Below are 18048 nucleotides of genomic sequence, written 5' to 3' on the forward strand. Positions count from 1 at the left end.
GCGTGTTCTTTCTAATCCTCCCCACCGGGCTTCCCAACATGCTTCCCAGATAAATCAAGCCTGCTGGGAATCAGCTCCCTCACACTTGGTAGGAGGCTCAGTCTCCAGAGCTTGGCCTTCTCTTCTTTTGAAATCCAAATTCCTCTTTGTGTTCATCCAGTGAAACCTGCCAAGGTCTCCTTCCTGACAGCTGGGGCTGCAGGCAGTGATGCCTCCACATCCTGTAGCTGACAGGGAGCAGGGCAGGTCTGGCTCTGGCCTGGGCATGGCTGCAGCTTTGCAGGAGCTCTGGAGGGGGCTGTTTGCAAGCACAGGGGGTCTGATGTGGATGGGGCTACCTGGCTGGCTTGGACACTTGCCTCCTGAGGCTGGCAGAGTGAACCATGGACACCTCTGGTTGGGGAAAGCCAAACCCTCTGAGGAGGGGTGGTGCAGAACACAGGAGGTCCCTGACGACCAATGGTTGGTGATACCCAGTGATGCAACCTGGAGCAGCCAAGATTTGGGTCAGCAATGGGGTCAGCACATCCTAGACCTACAAATGCCCTTTTGGCACAGAGTTAGGCTGAATGACTGGAAATCTCCTTATGGTTGGCTGGTGTTCCCAGCACCTGTGTGAGAGTTTGCAGGAGGAAGCCCTCTTACTGTGTTTGAAATGTTCTTTGCCAAAACCCAGGACTGTGTCTTCCTTGGTTGGGAAAGATATAGGGAGGTCACACAGGGCAATGGGAATATCCAAGAGAAGGATCCATGGGGAACACTCTGACTCTCCCATCTCACCGAAACTTGCCTGAACCATTTTTTTTTTGGCTTGTTTTCTGTCCAGTGAAGGACTGGATCTTCAGTAACTTGGGCTCCCAGGGAGCCAGTGTGCCTCACCTAGAGAAGTTAAAATTAGTCTTTTCCCAGTGCTGGTTCCACAGCATGTCTTTTGTGGGCAACACCACACCAGCTGTGAAAAGTTCTGTACACCTGAAGCTCGTGGGTTGGCAGCTTTTAGAAAGCTCCTTGCCTGGAGAAAGGTCCTCATCAGAAGGCAAGAACAGGGGGCTACCCACAGGAGCAGAGCGGTGTGAGTGTGGTTTTTGTGACAGCTGAGTTTCTCCTTTTTTATCTGGTCTTTAGACACAGATGTGAGCAGGACCCAGGCCATGGTGCAGAGAGCAAGGGGCAGCCCTGCATTCAGGCTGCCACAAAGCCAGGCACTGGGAAGGCTTGGGGGTGAATGAGCAGTGCAAGAGAGCCTCAGGCTCTCCTGGGATCAAGGCACTCTGGGGTGGAGAGTTCATGCTCTGACTGTGATCATTCTGGACAGGAGACTCCAACATGCATCATCACCTGATAAAAAGGAAGAATGACTTTCCTTCTCCGTGGTGAGTGACAGCATTTATTGAAGTTTCCTCCTGCCTGGCCTCCCCTCTCCTTGAGCATGTGTGTAAAGCTGATCTCCTGCTGTCAGTGTGTCCCAAACTCCCTGCAGACTCCCAGCTGGTTCCTTATCTCACAGCATGCACCCTGCAGAGCCTGGAGCTCCTGCTGCCTGCACTGCCCAGCACTCTCAGCCAGCAAGCAAAGAGAATCAAGACAGGTCTGAAAATGCCTCCCGTCTGGGAGCCAAGTTTGGATCCCAGCAGCGCAGCAAAGGGACCCTGCAGTTCAATTCCAAGTGCCACCAGAGCTTGGGTGGCGTGTCCTGACTCATCCTCTCTAAATGCCCAGAAGCCAAGACAGCTGCCACATTTGGAGACAACTGGAGTTCATTGACACAGTTTTTGCTACATTTCAGCTCTGAATGTGTGCTGTGCAGGCAATGAATGCCAGCCTCTCTCTGTCCCACAGTGGCTAGAACATCCCGTTTGGTCCCACTTTTGGTCATCTCATCCCTTGAATTGATTGGCAAGTTTTTCTGATAGAACTAAGCTGAAAACAATTGTTCTCAGTTTCCACTTAGTTTTACTGCTTCTGTTGTAATCCTGAGAAAAGACTTGTGCTTTGAGAAGTCTGCCTTTCCTCCCCTGGGTCAGTTTGTCCCTAAGGGATACACACTTTCCCTTCAAATCCTGCTTGAATCCCAGAATGACAAACATGGACACCAAATGCAAACATCTGAAAGAGCAAGAAAATAACCAACACACAATCCCTTTCTGTCTGGTGCTGGTTCCACCCCACTCCTGTTGGCTCCCATTTTCACCCCCTTCCCAGCTGTCCTGCTTGCTTTGCATGTGTTGCCAACATGCAAACAGAGAGTTAATATTTCACCAAGTGCTATACAAGTCTGGTAACTCATGGGCTGTCATGATGTGCCATAAAGCCACTTCCCCCTCTGAATGGAAAAAAGGAGTCTCTGGGCAGCACAAATACACTGGGGCTCAGATGGCCTGACTGGTAATGCTTGAAAACTGTGCTGTGGGTGACCTATAGGTGTTCCAGGCTGGTGGAGTTTTTGGCAAAGGATACACAAGAGTCTCATAAACTTGTGGAAAATGACTCAGATATTTGAAAAAGAGGGGAAAAAATCACTCTGATGCAGACCTGCATGGAGTCTCTCTGTCTGAGGTGAGTAGCTACATTTGGAGAAGCCATGGCAGCACCAGTGGAAACCAAGCAGGTTTCACTCAGCCCTGTGTTCCCCTTCAGACACTGTGCTGTCCATGCTGTGCCACTCCTGTTGGGTGGAGAACACCTCTAACCATGAGCTAGAGGGAGAACTGCAGCATTCTGCAAGCACTGGCTGTTCCCACAGGGGAGCAGCACAGGATGAGAACCAGGATGCTTTCCAGGTCATGCACCAGTGCGAGGCACAGCAGTGGTATCATCTCAGAACCCACTGTGTGTCTTCAGAAATGTCCCCACCCACCTGGAGCAGGGCTGGATGTCACCAGATGTGGCTCTTGGGCCTTCACTAAGCCCAAGGGTCTCTGCTGTGCAGCTTGTGTGTGAAGAGGAGGAAGTTGCTCTCTACAGCTGCCTGAAGAGAGGTTGTAGTAAGATGGGTTGAGGCTCTTTTGCCATGGCTCAAGTGATAGGACAAGAAGAAATGGCCTTAATCTGCACCAGGGCAGATTCAGACAAGACATCAGAAATTATTTTTTCACTGAAGGAGTGGTCAAACATTGCCCAGGGAGGCAGTGGAATCATCATCTCTGGAGGTTTCAAGAGGTGTCTGGATGTGGCACTCAGGGATGTGGTGTTGGGGTCATTATGGTGGCTCTGGGTTGATGGTTGGATTAGGCGATCTTGAAGGTCTCTTGCAACCTTGATGATTCTGGGATTCTGTGAAAGTGCAAATCATCATCTTTGTCTGCACATGCCCTCCACACTGTGCAGAAGTCAGGCTTGAGACACAGAAAGGGTTTGGTGTGGTGCTGAGGCGAGGCAGAGCTGGCTTGTGCCTGTCCCCTTGGACAAGAACCATCCTGTGCAGTACCCATCCTGGAGAACATCTCCCTGCTGTCCTCTCTGTGCTAAGGGCAGGTTTCACTGCTCAGGGTCCTTCTGAGAAGCACTTTCTGCCCCTCCTTTAACCATCTCAGGCAGGGAAGAATTCTCCATTGCATGGAACACTTCTGAAACCTTTGCTCCAGAAGAGATGCCCCCAGCTGGTTGGACACTTGGGCTCAGCCTCAGGGGCACACATGGACAAGTGACAGAGCCAGACCTGCCCTGATACTCAGCCCTCTGATTTTATTTCAAGCCTACTCTCCCTCAGGTTGTCTAAAGCAGCTTATTTCTTCCTAAAATTTGCTTTCACTGTTCAGTTTCCACAGGAAGAACACTGGATCCCAGCTGGCCCTAGCTCCCCCCTCACCCAGTTTTGGAGACACCTGGGAAAACCACACAGGATGAGGTGGCCTTGAAGTGCACTAGGAGTATCTGTACCTCTGTGCTAACTCACACAAGCCATGCTCCCACCCTGCCCCTTAAACGACCCCCAGAGTGCTGCAAGCAGCTTCTTGGAGTGTTTTTCATTTCTTGCTGCCCTGGGGTATTTTTGCAGGGGCTGTGGGCTGAGGAGATGGAGCACATGGACCTCCCAGCACTAGCCCAGGTGGCCATCCAGCTGTGGCCCCAGGACTGTGGCCAGAGGTGCAGTGGTGGCTGTGCAGGCAGCTGAACCTTCAGAAACAAAGGTTGGCTCTCTGCAGCCATGGGCTCTGGTGGCACTGGCTGTCACACACTGTCACAGGCACAGGGGACACAGGCAAGGGGCATTCCCGGGGAAGCTCCCTGGCAGTGACCTTCCATGTCACTCTTCCTTTGAAAGACAAGTCACTTGGAGAACAATCTAATCTCAAAATCCCTGGACTAGGGGGTCTTGACTCTGGCACTGGTGGTTTTGTCAACACAATTTAATAATAACCACAACCATGTGCCAATGATGTTTCAACAACAAATGTTTCAAATATCTTCTGGCAGAAAGAACATTCATATCCTGCACAGCCAACACCCCCATTGCAAATTAATATTTAAATTAATATTTACAGAAACTCCTACTGGGTACTGGGAGGGCCACACATGGAGAACTGTGCCCAGTTTTGGGGTGCCCAGTGTAAGAAGGATGAAGAGGAATGAGAGAGGTCCAGTGGAGCAGCTGAGTCAGTCCTGCCCCACGAGTAGAGGTGGAAGGAGCAGGGTTGGTTTCACTTAGAAGAGGCTGAGAGGAGAACTGCCAGAGACCTGCAACCAAAGATGATGGAGCCAAGCCCTTCAGGGTGGTTCCTGGTGATCAAACAATGAGTAAAGGCCACAAATTGCCTTCCAGGAGTTTTAGGTTGGACTTGAGTAAAAGCTTCTTCCCCAGGAAGAGCAGCCCCAGGCTTCCAGCGAGAGGGGAAGCTCTGTGCTTGGATAGACAAAGCTGTAATTGCCCCCATGAGTATTTGGGATAGTCCTACTCCAAGCAGGAGACTCCCAGGAACTGCTCCCAGCTAACATTTCTGGGATAAAAGGGCTTTGTAAGACTAGGACTGGAGTTAGGAATTAAGGGATAAAGTCAGTTTCTCAGTGGTTCAGCCCAACTCAGAACACTCTCACAAGCTTCAGCTGTGCTCCCTGCACCAAACACACCTTCCCAAAATTCACTGGCAGTACCAGGATCTGCTCACAACTGTGCCCCTACTTGGTAAAGCTGCAAGTATTCCAACATTGTGTGATTTTTAGTGAACACAGGAGCACAAAGCTGCTGTGGATATAGTTCCTTCAAGGGAAAAGCACAATCACAGCCTTAGCTTCTTCCCAGGGCTGAATCGCTAGAAGTCTTTAGAGCAGTTCTACCCTGACACAGTCACTCTCCATTTGGGTGAAATGGCCCAGCTTGCACTTTGACAGAGCAGTGTCCTCTGTGCTCCCTGGCAGGTCCCTTCCCCTCTGTGGCCCACAGTGCAGAGGACAGGGACTCTTTGGGTGGATATTTTCCAGTGCTTCTTGAAATATGCATTGGCGCTGGTGGCCTTTTCATCACAATGCACACATGGGGAGCTGTAATTTCAACATCCTCTACCAAGACAGTGTTTCTTCCTTGAAAACTGCCCTCCCCTCCCTTCCACTCTAAGTGACAGTAATCTTTGCATAAATTGGAAAAGAAAAGGAAGAAGGAACAGAACATCCTTGACAAAGGAACTAATGACTCAAATGCTGGGAAGCCTGAGGCCCCAAGGGACTGTGAAGCTCACAGCATTGATTTTTAATGACTTACAGAGATTGCAGATTTGGAAGATCTCTCAGTGCCTCTGCAGGGATGCGGCTCAGCTGATTGTTCTGCAACATCCTATAATTAGAAAAAAGAAAACTTTGTTAAAAAAATAACAACAACAGCCTGACACGAAATGGAGGATGTTGCTGCTTGTTTGAGAAGTTTTCCTGGGCTCTTGCTGGAAAGCTGGAGTGGTTGGAAAGCACCATGTTGGCCAGCCAGGGCTCTTAAGCAAGCTTAAGGTGGCAGGACCCAGGAGGAGCCCTCAGAGATGGGAGTGAGTGTAGGGCATGGAGAAAGGCAGTGGACACAGAGACACCTACACAAGTGGTGGAGAGGAGGAGACAAGGGTGACAGGTACCCAGGGGTGTCTGACCACCTCTAGGGATGGAGGCAGGGTGAGAGCCACACTCCAAAAGGTGTTTCAGACCTGGGCAGACACCATCCTCTCTCACTGACCTGCTGGAGCACCACACATCTGAATTTACTGGTGTCATCATCTCAGCATATCTGCAAAAACTCAGTTTTGACTCTGGACATGCTCTGTCCTGAACCTAATTGTTCCTTCCAGAATTGGGACATCACTGACACAAGCTCCTTTGGATAACAGACACATTCCAGCGAGCCAGGGGAAGTGCCCAAAAGAGGAAAGTTTTACATATCTGAGGTTACTCTTTACAAAACCTTCTAAGAGTGGCTGGAGATGGCATGAAGGAGGAAATGGTGCTTAGGGTTGTCATAATTTACTGCCAAAGAGGCAGGGGATGGCCATAGTGGTGAGGGGCAGCCCAAAGAGCATGGATGTAAGCAAGAAATCTCCCATTGCTGGGACTGCAGCCTTACTGCCAAGGATTCAGAGGCCTGACATGAAAGGAAAGTTGGAAAGAGACAACTTTTAAAAAAGGAAAGCTATAGGCCACACAACTCTTCAGCTTCTGGAAGAAGATGGGGACTTAGTAAATTTTTTGTATGCACACAGAAAAGAGCAGAGAAACAAGGAACTGTTAGTAGTAGCTAGTGAAAAACAAGTTGTGCCTAAGCACTCCATTTTTTTTCTATACAGGGTAAAAGACCATAAGAATGGAGAAAAAAGAATAAACACCACCTACCATGATTTAAGCTTTCCTTTAGTAATATGTTACATTTTGACATTCAGTTCAGGAGAGAAGATGCATTTGGTACAAAAAGACCAAGCCATGTTTAATGAGGCTAACAGAGAGGCCACGTTTAATAAATGGTTCCCTTTCAAATGAAGAACATGATTAAGGGTCTACAGGATCTCATCTGGAGGTGAAACCTGGCATTACTGCAAAAACTTGCACAAATATGGAGGGGCACAGAGAGAGGTTGGTATGGAAGGGCAGTTGGGAAATGCAGAATTCTGCAGGGAAACTAAGGGAAAGGCTCTGTGGATGAACAGGAATAAAAGGCTGCATAAATACAGCTGGGAATTGGCTTACAGCTCTGCCTGGGCTAGTGGGGATCACAGGAGAGCCAGGGCAGCACAGAAGTGCTCTTGGGAGAGTGCAGAGACCCTGGTGGGGTGACTACAGGGGGTGTGAGGAGCACCACATGGCAATAGGAGAAGGATGAGGAAATGTCAAACCCTCACCTGGGGGGAACCTAGAAGAGAAATTACAGGGCTGGTAGAAGAGTGGGATGGATGTGGCTCCCCTGCCCTGTCCTCCTTCTGCAGCTCCTGGGCACAGCTGCTTCCTGGGCAGCACAAGAGGCCCCAGGGGCACTCTGAGCCTCTGGCACTCTGACAATCACACATCCCTGCCCCACCAGCTCCTCTGCTGTACCTCACTCACACTACCCTGCCCCTCTCATTCTCCCCTTCCCTTCCCAGCTGTGCTCGCTGTGCTCACAGCTCAAGTGACCACCAAGCACCAGGAGCTGCCTCACTGCTGCACCCAGAGCTTGTTCCCATGGGGGACACACTGCAAGGCTGCTGGGACCCTCTGAGATGAGTGTCACCCACACAGCACATGTGGCTGCTGGCAATGTGCCCTGGCAAGTCCATAATCAGGGACTCTGGCTCTCCTTCCATGCTGTGCAAGGAGTGTGAAAGCCCCAGGGTGGATCCTGTGGGTGTTCTCTGGAGCCCCCCGGGATGGGAAACCTCATCCAGGTGGGCAGCTGTCCCACCAGGCCCAGCACAACCTCTGGGGCTCCTGCTCCTGCATATGGATTTGTTTCTGCAGCCAAGGTGTGCTGGGGAGATAAAACACTGTCCTGCAGCCTGGTGATGTGGAATAACAATTCATGTCTCTTAAAAATCAAGAAGATGCAGAGCTGAACACCGAGTGATACAGAGTGGGGCTTCAGAAAGTGCTCTTGGGGTTTTGGTGGGACACACATGGAATCACAGTGGCTCTCTGAAATCTGAGCCTGGTGTTTAGTGTTGATAATTGGAAGTATCTGAAGTCAGTACTAAAGCAAAGCCCATTGTCACACTTCTGCTGGATCCTGCTGCCTGCCATTTATTACAGTCCCTTCTCCAACCAGTAAAACAGACTGAGAGACTTTCCAGACCACCATCAGCATGGACTGGTTCCAAAATGAAGCCATTTTGGTGCACACAAACAATATTTAAGGAAGACACTTCAGAGACCTCGAAAACCACTGGAGTGCTGGACAATGCTGTTTTTCACAGCAGCAGGGCAGCTAGAGAACTTTTCAGATGCTGAGACTGGGACAAGAACCAGTGCTTCTTCACATTGCACATAATTAATCCAATAACTCATCATCAGAGTATGACACAGAGAGGCCAAAAACCAGTTCCAAACAGTTAGATAATTTTCTAGGGTCGGGGCCACCCTGGTATTAAACAAGAAGTTCTTCATTCAGCCTCAAGCTCAGGAAAGCTCCAGCTTTGCTCACAGTGAGCTCAGGTTTGAGCAGGAGAAGCCATGCTGCATTTATCACTGGATGTCCCAGGATGGATTTTCTTACAGTCTGATATTAAGGACAACCCCCATCAGGCCCTGCTCAGGCAATCCTTGCACATAATGTTAAACCAACCTTGCACATTATTTTTTTTCCTAAACAACATACAACAAGACTTTAGGAAGAGCTTAAATAATTGTATGAAAACCTGGGGGATGATGCCAGACAGACCCCTACACACCAGCAGGATCACATCTCCTTGCTGTGCCATCTGGGTCCTGGGGCTGCTCCATAGCAGGGTGCCCTGGCAGTGCTACAGCAGGAGGGTGGCAAAAAGGTCCAGAGGACAGCAGGGCACCTGGAGAGCTGGGACAGGGCTGTGGGGTCCCTCTCTGTCTAAGCTGTGGCATTTTGCCCGTAGGGATGCTGCTCTTGTGTAGGATGGGGGAGGACAATGCTGTCACTGACTGAGGAGAGCACCAGCAGCAGGAGTCCTGGGCTCCAGGCCATCTCCAAGGATAGCTAATACCTTCTGCTTTTAGAGGTCACTGCACCATTTGTGTCAACTGCATTGCAAAGAGGGAACAACTCTGCAAACCAGTCACCTGTCATCTCCTGACTTCGTGGCCCTAAAAGCCTTGGGCAGACAATGTCCCCTCCCTGCATTCATGCTCCTCCAGGACAGGAAGCTGCTTTCCAGGGTGTGAGCAGGGATGATGGTGCAGGGATCTGTGTGGATCCCAGGTCTGCTGCAGGGTGACAGCCTGAGGCACAGAAGCTTCACCTCAGTCCACAAGATCATAGCAACCCGGAGATCTCTCAGCCTTTGTCTGTCAGCATCTGTCTGTTCCTGCTTCTCCATCAACTCCTGCCTTCAATTCAAACAAAATCCCTGGATTTCATTGGCTTTCCTACAGCAAGGTGCTGCTTCACAGCAGCCTGCAGACAACCTTAGAGCTTAAATTCTTGTGCCTGTGGAGCAATCCCACTCTGGTTGATATTTCTCAGTTGCTGAGTCTAATTTTCTGTGTTCAAGCAGGAAAGTCCCACAGGACCCCCTCAGGGTGGGGAGGCCCTGGCACAGGGTACCCATAGAAGCTGTGGCTGCCTCATCCCTGGAAGTGTTCAAGGCCAGGTTCAGGGCTTGGAGCAACCTGGGATAGTGGAAGGTGGGGGTGGAACAAGATAGTCCTCAAGCTTCCTTTGAGTCCAAACCATTCTGTGATTCCATGACCATGCTGGTTGATGAGCCAACTTCTGGACAAGTTGAGGACACTGATGAACATGACAAGCAAAGACTGTTCAGACAAAAGGACTCCAACTCAGGTGTAGAGGAAGCACTGTCACCTTGCTTGGCACTGTTGAGGTGATATCAGGGATGCAGATGCTGGCAGACATGGACACACCACCTGCTACCCACAGCAGTCTGACTGGAACCAGAACAAATCACAACTCCTCAGAGGTCGGGTTTCATTTTCAGAAGTAGGAGGATTGTTTGTTGGCAGGGACCACGCCTGAACGACCAGAAAAATGTTGGGATCAGGTCCCATCACACCAGGATCCTTGCACAAGAGAGTCTCAGCAGACATACAGCCCTCAGAGGTACAGGCCTGTGCATGATAAAATGTCCCCATCCTGGGAGGCTGAAGTGACTCAGCCAGCACAGTCAAAGGGCTGTTATTGCTGGAGGCAACTGTGCCTGGAGCCCATGCATGGGGATTAAAGACATTCCAACCTCTGCACGTTCCTCTTCCCTCCCAATGGGAGCGTCTCTTGGATGTGCCACACCATTCCCTTTGTCTGAAAGCCATTTCTGTTCTGCACAGGCTCAGAGCTGTCCAAGAGGTAGGGTCTGTCTGGGGATTTCTGAAGTGTCCCAAGCCACCTCCAAACCTGCTGTCCTGGGGCAACGGGACTTTTTTGGTGCTGTTTTTTGATGTGTGTTCACACGCCAGGCGAGTCAGCACCTGCCCTGGACCACAGGAGGTGCTGTGGTCACTCCAGGAGGAGAGGAGGGACTGGTGAGGTGGCCATTGGGTAGGGTAGGGTCCATCCAGGGGACATGGCACTGCTGAACAAGGCCACTCTGTCCAGCCTACCTGTTGATGGACATGAGCAATGGGCAGCGCTGGGGCAGCGTGGGGTGGGAGAGATTCAGGCAGTGCTGAGTAAACACTGCTTGTGCAGGGCAGTGCTGAGCAGTGCTGGGCATTGCAGGGCAGTGCTGAGCAGTGCTGGGCATTGCAGGGCAGTGCAGGGCAGTGCTGGGCATTGCAGGGCAGTGCTGGGCAGTGTTGGGCATTGCTGGGCAGTGCTGGGCAGGGATGGGCAGTGCTGGGCAGTGCAGGGCTGTGCAGGGCAGTGCAGGGCAGTGCTGGGCAGGGATGGGCAGTGCAGGGCAGTGCTGAACAGTGCTGGGCAGTGCTCACACCCAGGCTGGGCAGGCAGGTTGGGCAGCACAGGGTCTGCACAGTCACCCAGGCTGGTCGGGGCTTGCTGAGAAATGGAGTGGCAGGGTGGGCCTGCTGTGGGTGCAGGGTCTGCAGCCAAAAGGATGCACCCAGGCATTTTGCCCTCCGTGTTTCGGGGTGAGGTTGTGGTTGCACTTGGAGTCTTTCCCTGTGGAATTTGCTGTGGGATTCCTTCTTGGCTAGTAAGCAGTGCTGTTGCTGCAGCATGTTCAGCCAGGAGTCAGAGGAGGGGCAGTCCTGGTGAGGGATACCTGTGCAAGGGTGGGATGTCCTGTGGAGCTGTGGCAGCACAAGTCAGCCCCATGTCCACCTGGGATGGATGCTTCCTGGCTGAAGCAGGAGTTCCAGCCAGGACACTCAGAGGTGAGAGGCATCCAGGCAGATCATGAGGAAGTCTGGAAGGATGGACAAGTTTCCAGTTTTCCAGATACTCTGATTAAGCAGCATATTCTGCCACCCTGGAAAGCTCCAAGGCTGGGAGAACACGGACTGAGGAGTTAATTTTGCAAGGGAAGGAGCTTGCAAAGGGGCCAAAACAGCCTATGGAGCTGGCTTCCAATGATCCTGGCAATGAAGCATTCACTGAGGAGCATCAGCCTCCATGGGGAGGATGTGGGTGGGCTGTGATGCAGAGCAGAGCCCCGGGAGTGGTGCACTCCCAAAATCTCCTTGCAAAGGGATGGAGGGGCTGAGGAGGCCACATCCCCTCACCCTTGGCTGGCTCCAGGCTCCGTGCATGAAGATCTCAGCATATTCCCCCGTGGCATGATGTTTTGCTGGAGTGGGGCAGCTTGGCTCTTCCCCTGCTCTCTTCCAAATCTCCTCACACCTGCTTCCCTGGGTGTACCCCTGCATGGTTTCTGCACAGGCCTATCTTCATGGCCACTTTCCAGGTGGTTTTTGTGCAGTGAAGCAGCCAGAGGAGGCAGAGCCAAGAATCTGGTCCAGGTTCCAGTACCTCTGGGATTCACTCCGAGGGCAGGGAGAGGACCGTCTGCACAGGTGGGTTTGTGGAGGAATTCCCAGGGTGTTTCCCATCCTTTCTTAAACATAAACTAATTCTCTGGAAAGACTGGGAAAGCACCAGGCCCCTTGACAACCCAAGAAGCATGTGAGAGTTTACTTGTGGACCTGCACATGATTGCAATTAGCCCTAGGGCTCTAGCACACAAAAATTAAACTAGGAAAATTGTTTCCATCCCCAGATACCAGCCTGACTCCTCAGGGGACACCCCTGTCACCAGACATAATATCTCTGATCCTGCTGTGGGTCAGCTCCTGAATACCCACAGGTTTGGGGCAGCCATTCCCAACTACAGCCATGCCTGTCACCTGTCACACCTCAGCCAACCTGTGACAGAGCATCCACATCTATAAACACAATGTGTCCTGAATATCCCAGTTGCCATTTACTCCAAAACCTGCTATTCCTTGTCTTCATGTATGGAGAATATGTATTTCCTTACTTATGGCAGCAGCAGCCTGTCTTTGAATATTTGTGTCCATCCTCATTCCCCTCTCCTCCAGGTTAAGTGACCTCATTGATCATTTAGTTCATCACCAGAGCCCCAATCCTCCTCACCGGGCTGCAGGACAGTGTTTTATCTCCCCAGCACACCTTGGCTGCAGAAACAAATCCATATGCAGGAGCAGGAGCCCCAGAGGTTGTGCTGGGCCTGGTGGGACAGCTGCCCACCTGGATGAGGTTTCCCATCCCAGGGGGCTGCAGAGAACACCCACAGGATCCACCCTGGGGCTTTCACTCCCCTTGCACAGCATGGAAGGAGAGCCAGAGTCCCTGATTATGGACTTGCCAGGGCACATTGCCAGCAGCCACATGTCCTGTGTGGGTGACACTCATCTCAGAGGGTCCCAGCAGCCTTGCAGTGTGTCCCCCATGGGAACAAGCTCTGGGTGCAGCAGTGAGGCAGCTCCTGGTGCTTGGTGGTCACTTGAGCTGTGAGCACAGTGAGCAGGAAGGGAGATCAGCCAGGAAGGGAAGGGAAGGGGGGAATGAGAGGGGCAGGGTGGTGTGAGTGAGGTACAGCAGAGGAGCTGGTGGGGCAGGGATGTGTGATTGTCAGAGTACCAGAGGCTCAGAGTGCCCCTGGGGCCTCTTGTGCTGCCCAGGGAGCAGCTGTGCCCAGGAGCTGCAGGAGGAGGACAGGGCAGGGGAGCCACATCCATCCCACTCTTCTACCAGCCCTGTAATTTCTGTTCTAGGTTCCCCACAGGTGAGGGTTTGACATTTCCTCATCCTTCTCCTATTGCCATGTGGCTGCTCTGGTGCTGCCCCATGTCCTGCAGGGCAGGGCTGGTGAGACAGTGTGGCCTTGGCCAAAGCTTGCCCAGCACCAAGAGGAGCAGCAGCATCCCAGGTGGTGTCTCAGTGCCACCAGCCCAGCAGCACCTTGCTGGCCAGCATCCCCAGGGAAGCTCAGTCTAAAGCCTGGAAACAGACTTGCCCTCTCTGAATCCTCTTCTGTCTTGATTTTCAGCAGAGCCAGAATGGTTAAGTATAAACTCAATGCCTCTGCCTAAAGTGAGGAGACAGGACTTTCCTCCATGCTCCTGTCTTTTAATACCTGACATGCCATCATCCCTCTGATGTTTCCTCTCTCATGGGGTCTTCAGATTGCCTTCTCCAGACACCCTGTTCAGTATCTGTGTGTTTTTGGTGGAGACTGGAGTGCAAAGAAAAGCACAAGCCTGTGGGAATGGTTACAGCAGCCCTAAGGGATCCAGAGTTTGGATTGGATGAGGAGCAGCACAGTGAGCACCTCATGTCCCACGAAATGCTGTCCTCTCCCAGTGCATAGGACATGGACATATCTGGGGCCAAGCTGGTGCTCCCCAGTTACCCAGCTCACTTCTGTATCCTGCACAAGGCACACCAGTTCACACCAGTGTACAGCTGGTTACAGCCTTATCTCCCTAATGCCCACACTAGCCACAGCAACAGCATCCAATAAATCACTGCAGTTCACCAGTAGCCCAAATTTCCTCCTAGTCTTTTGGGTTAAAATTTATCTTCTCAGTCTCAGAGTTCCAGAATACATGGAGGTCTTGGAGGAACTGGCTCAGCAGTGGGTTCTGGCCCATGGCAAGCTTAGATGGGGTACAGAGAAGTGCAGCAAAGGCAAGATGTGGCTTTTGGTCAGTCCCAGGACACAAGGAGCAGGGTAAGCCCGCCCCATGATCTCTCTCCAGACTCTGATCTCCACCCCTGGTCACAACCAGACTCTGAGGGAATACACTTGTTCCATCTGATTCCTGAAGAGATGGAGCAGATCCTGCTGAGCTGTTGCAGAGTCATCAGCCCCAGCCAGGTCACTGCTGCAGTGACCTGAGGGACCTTAATCCCAACCTGAAGGAAACACATGGTGGCCTTCACCTGCCTTCTTCAGTATCTTGTGGTTTTCCTCAGTCTTTTCTTAGTAGTAGAGAAAATGAGTGAGAGTCCTCACCCTTGCCAAGAGCCCTTCCAATGTGATTAAGCTCAGTGCTCCTAAGATCTGTCCTGGCAACATTTCTAAACCTGTTCCAGCAATTGCCAGGACCAGTCTATCTCCACCATGTCCCTCACTGCTGCCCTCACTCTCACAGTGACAGAGGAATAGATGGGGCTGAATGACTGCTTTTCCTGGAGGGTGCAGGGATCTGCTACTGCATTGCCCCAAAGACTTCACCTTAGTGGAGCCCACAGAAACACCACAGAAAGCAATCAGAGCATCTCCTACAGTACATGGCAGCACAACAGACCACTGCAGGCAGGCCAGGAAAACCATCAGAGTCTTTGGAAAGTGAACTTTCCAAGTACTATCAGACCCCATGTGCCCCCAGTCACATGGGGTCTTCCTTTTAGGAAGTAGGAACTTTGTTAAATAAGAGGTCCATGGCAGTGACTGGGAGCATCCACCTTCCTCCCCTGACCTTGTGGCTGGGCTAGTGCTCCACATCCCCCCATGGGAAAGGTTGGGGTGTCAGTGCCAGAGAATAACAGGATCATTAAGGTTGGAAAAGCCCTCTAAGATCACTGAGTCCCATTAAACCATGTCCCTAAGCAGGCATACGGTTTAGTTTCAGGCAGAGCTGCAGCCAGAGGGTCATGACAGTCCACGTGCCCCGCTGTGTCACTGGGCACAGTCTGGCTGAGGGCAAAGCAGCTCATCCTGCAGCATGAGGACACCAACTCTGGCTCTCACAGGACAGCCTGGAGTGAGCTTCCCATGCAACCATTTCCCAGATGGAAATGGCCTGATCCTTCAAGCCTCTCCTTCCTCTGGGGTCCCTGGTGAGTGTGTCCCTGCTGGTGCTGCTGTGGCTGTCAGTGAGCCTGTATCCCAAGCCAGGAGGGCAGAGCACACTCTTCTCTTCCTCCCACAGCTGTGGGCTCTGGAAGGCAGGCATGGCTCTGGTAACGCTGCATTAGTCCTTCCCTGGGCCTGACACAAATAGAATTGATCAAAAGCACCTTTAAAAGCTCCCGCGTCCCCAGAGTTGAAGGTTCCTCTTGTTGAAATTGGGTGGGAGAGCTGCGGTTTTTCCTCAGTTCCTTTGATTTGTTGCCTAATGCAGGGGATGGATAAATCTCTAAGCCCTGAGATTTAGGGCAGGATTCATACTTTACATCTTCAGAAGACGTAGTAAACAGCCTTATACTCTCTAATCCTGGGAGCAGGTTCGTACCTGCTCGCTCTGCATAAACTGGACCAGCTACAACAATTTCACATTGTGGCTGAGTTCAAAACATCCCCTTGGGGATGAAATGTTTATTGCAGAAGATTTTTAAGATGGTTCCTGAAAGGGAGAAAGGGACTCCCACCTCAGCATCCTGCACAGACCCTGTGGGACTGTCCCATGGATACACAAAGTGTGACTCCACGGGCAGTGAGACACTGTGGCCTGTGGGAAGGTGTGACTGTAGGTGCCACAGCAGAGCCAGCTCAGCTGAGCATGGTTTCCAAAGTTTCCAGAGGAACTTTGTCACTTAAGACCTTCCTCACTGGACAGCACAGGTGGGTGGCCTGCCTGCAGTGACCTTTATTAAGCAGGGTTAGCAGATCCTAGGATGGCCCCATGGCTGCAGTGCTCCTGGTTCCAGCTGCCTCCATCACCCCTGGGGGAAGGCTGGGATCCCTGGGGTCACACTGTCCAGGGATCCCACCTTTCCCAGGTCACTCCAGGGCCTTGCAGAGGTTTGTGGTGAGGACAGACTGAGCTGGGCAGAGCACAAGCTCTTTACCCAGCAGCTGCCTGGAGCTTCGAGTTGCTCCAACTCAGCCCCAACATGACAGTAGAGCAGATAGGGGGCAGTTTGGGCTCTGGACACCACATCTGGGGGATACCACGTTTGGGTGTTTGGTGAGCTTGATACAGAATGTGAACCTCTGCAGATCCTCCTGGGGCACATTGTCACACCATGCCTTGGGGGACCTGCTCATGGCCTGTGGGGTGGGACACAGCTTCCCAGTCACCACAGGCATGCTGGCCAGTGGGGGTTTAACATCTGACCTCACAGTTCCTTGCAGCTTTGCATCCCCTCGGGATGGCTGCAAGTCCCATGGCCAGTGCCAGGGGCTGGGGGAGGCAGGGACAGGGATTGCTCTGCAAAGAGGAGCACGTTACTTACAGAATCTTCAGGCTGTAGAGGCCAGAGAAAGCTTCCCCAGGGATTCTGGAGATCTGGTTTCCAGAGAGGCGTCTGCAGTGAAAAGAAGAGCCAGCAATGTGTCAGCATCCTTGTGATGACAGTTCCTTGTCTGCAGAGGCTTAACAGCTCGTCCCTGCTGCCACTGTCCTGAGAGGAGGCTGCAGCACCTGCAAGCTGAGCCACAGCCCTGAGCTCAGGCAGCCTCTGCTCATCATCCCCTCACACAGCCTGGGAAACAGGCAAAGAAATTCATAACTCCTGCCAGACCTGAATCCAGCATTTTCAGCACCCAGAGACAGCTCATGGCTTCAAGCCATTTCCTGGATACACACAGAGGTCCTGATTCCACAGAAATGACAGCCCAGCAGTGCCCAGCCCACAGACCCTGCTCTACACCAGGCCCTGGCAGAGACAGAGGAGCAGGGGAGAGCTAATTCTGCTCATGCATGGTCCCTAAATCCTGGCTGATGAATGATGGTGAAAGGATGGGAGACGAAGACAAAGCAAAGAGCAGCATCACTCTGGAAAATGGGACATATCTGGGACATAGAGCAAAGAGCAGGGGACAACATTCAGAAGTTACTGAAAGATTTTTTTAAAGGAAAGCCATGGGATTTGCCATTGTAGAGCATCACCTGATCTTAGAACTCAAATTTTACAAGACCCAGAGCAGGCTGGGGAATTTGCAATTTTCACTGACATTAGAAACTACATCACTGTTATCATCAGGACTAGGGTGAGGGCATGTGGTGGAGCCAGCAGTGAAGTCCAGGACTCCTGAATCTAGGCTTGATCTAGAGGAGAGGTGAATTTTCTCCTTCTCCTCCTGTTTTGCTCATGAGGACAAACATGGACCAAGTTCCAGCACTCATCAGCCAGAAATCATAAAGACAGGTTGAACAACCTGATAAGGACCCTAAATTTCTACTAAATTTGGGCAAGAAACTTGTCGACTTGGAGTAGACTCTTGCATCTCCAAAACAGAGATAGTGAACGTAATTTGTGACCAGGCTCATCTTCACTCCCACAGAATGTCCAAACCAGGCCCAAGAGGTTGGGCACAGGCACTGGCAAAGGTATTCATTAAACTTTGACGAAGTTTGTTTCCTTTTAGGCATTTTGTCTGGGAAGGAGACAGGGGGGGAGGCTGAGCCATGCAATCCTGGCTGAAAGTGTTGGAAAATATACTAGTTCAAAAATTTTATATAACTTTAGTCAAAGGGTTCTGTTTGTCTTTACCCCAGGAAAAGGAATTTTAGGTTTCTTTCCAGGGCATTGTTCAACCAGGTGAGATCTGGTGGGTAACCCAAAGATAAAGAGCTATCCACAGAACATCAGCA

At 51.6% G+C, this 18048-nt stretch overlaps 1 protein-coding gene and 1 long non-coding RNA gene across 3 annotated transcripts in view; one reads left to right on the forward strand and one right to left on the reverse strand.

Annotated features, from left to right (window-relative positions):
- The window catches only part of LGR6 (leucine rich repeat containing G protein-coupled receptor 6), a 143755-nt gene that overhangs the window by 63265 nt on the left and 62442 nt on the right, over window positions 1–18048 (reverse strand). For both annotated transcript variants that reach the window (XM_085082960.1, XM_085082959.1), the window contains exons 3-4: window positions 16688–16759; window positions 5696–5767 (exon numbers count right to left, since the gene is read on the reverse strand). In XM_085082960.1, coding sequence (XP_084939086.1) covers window positions 5696–5767; window positions 16688–16759 — 144 coding nt within the window. The remainder of the gene's footprint in view (window positions 1–5695; window positions 5768–16687; window positions 16760–18048) is intronic.
- LOC146426869 (uncharacterized) lies at window positions 1031–6084 on the forward strand. The gene is made up of 3 exons (XR_014856598.1): window positions 1031–1072; window positions 1316–1373; window positions 3759–6084. It is a non-coding gene; the product is annotated as an uncharacterized LOC146426869 (long non-coding RNA).

The sequence above is a fragment of the Lichenostomus cassidix genome, chromosome 26 (genome assembly GCF_008360975.1).
Source record: "Lichenostomus cassidix isolate B80296 chromosome 26, HeHo_3.0, whole genome shotgun sequence".
Classification (NCBI taxonomy): Eukaryota; Metazoa; Chordata; class Aves; order Passeriformes; family Meliphagidae; genus Lichenostomus; species Lichenostomus cassidix.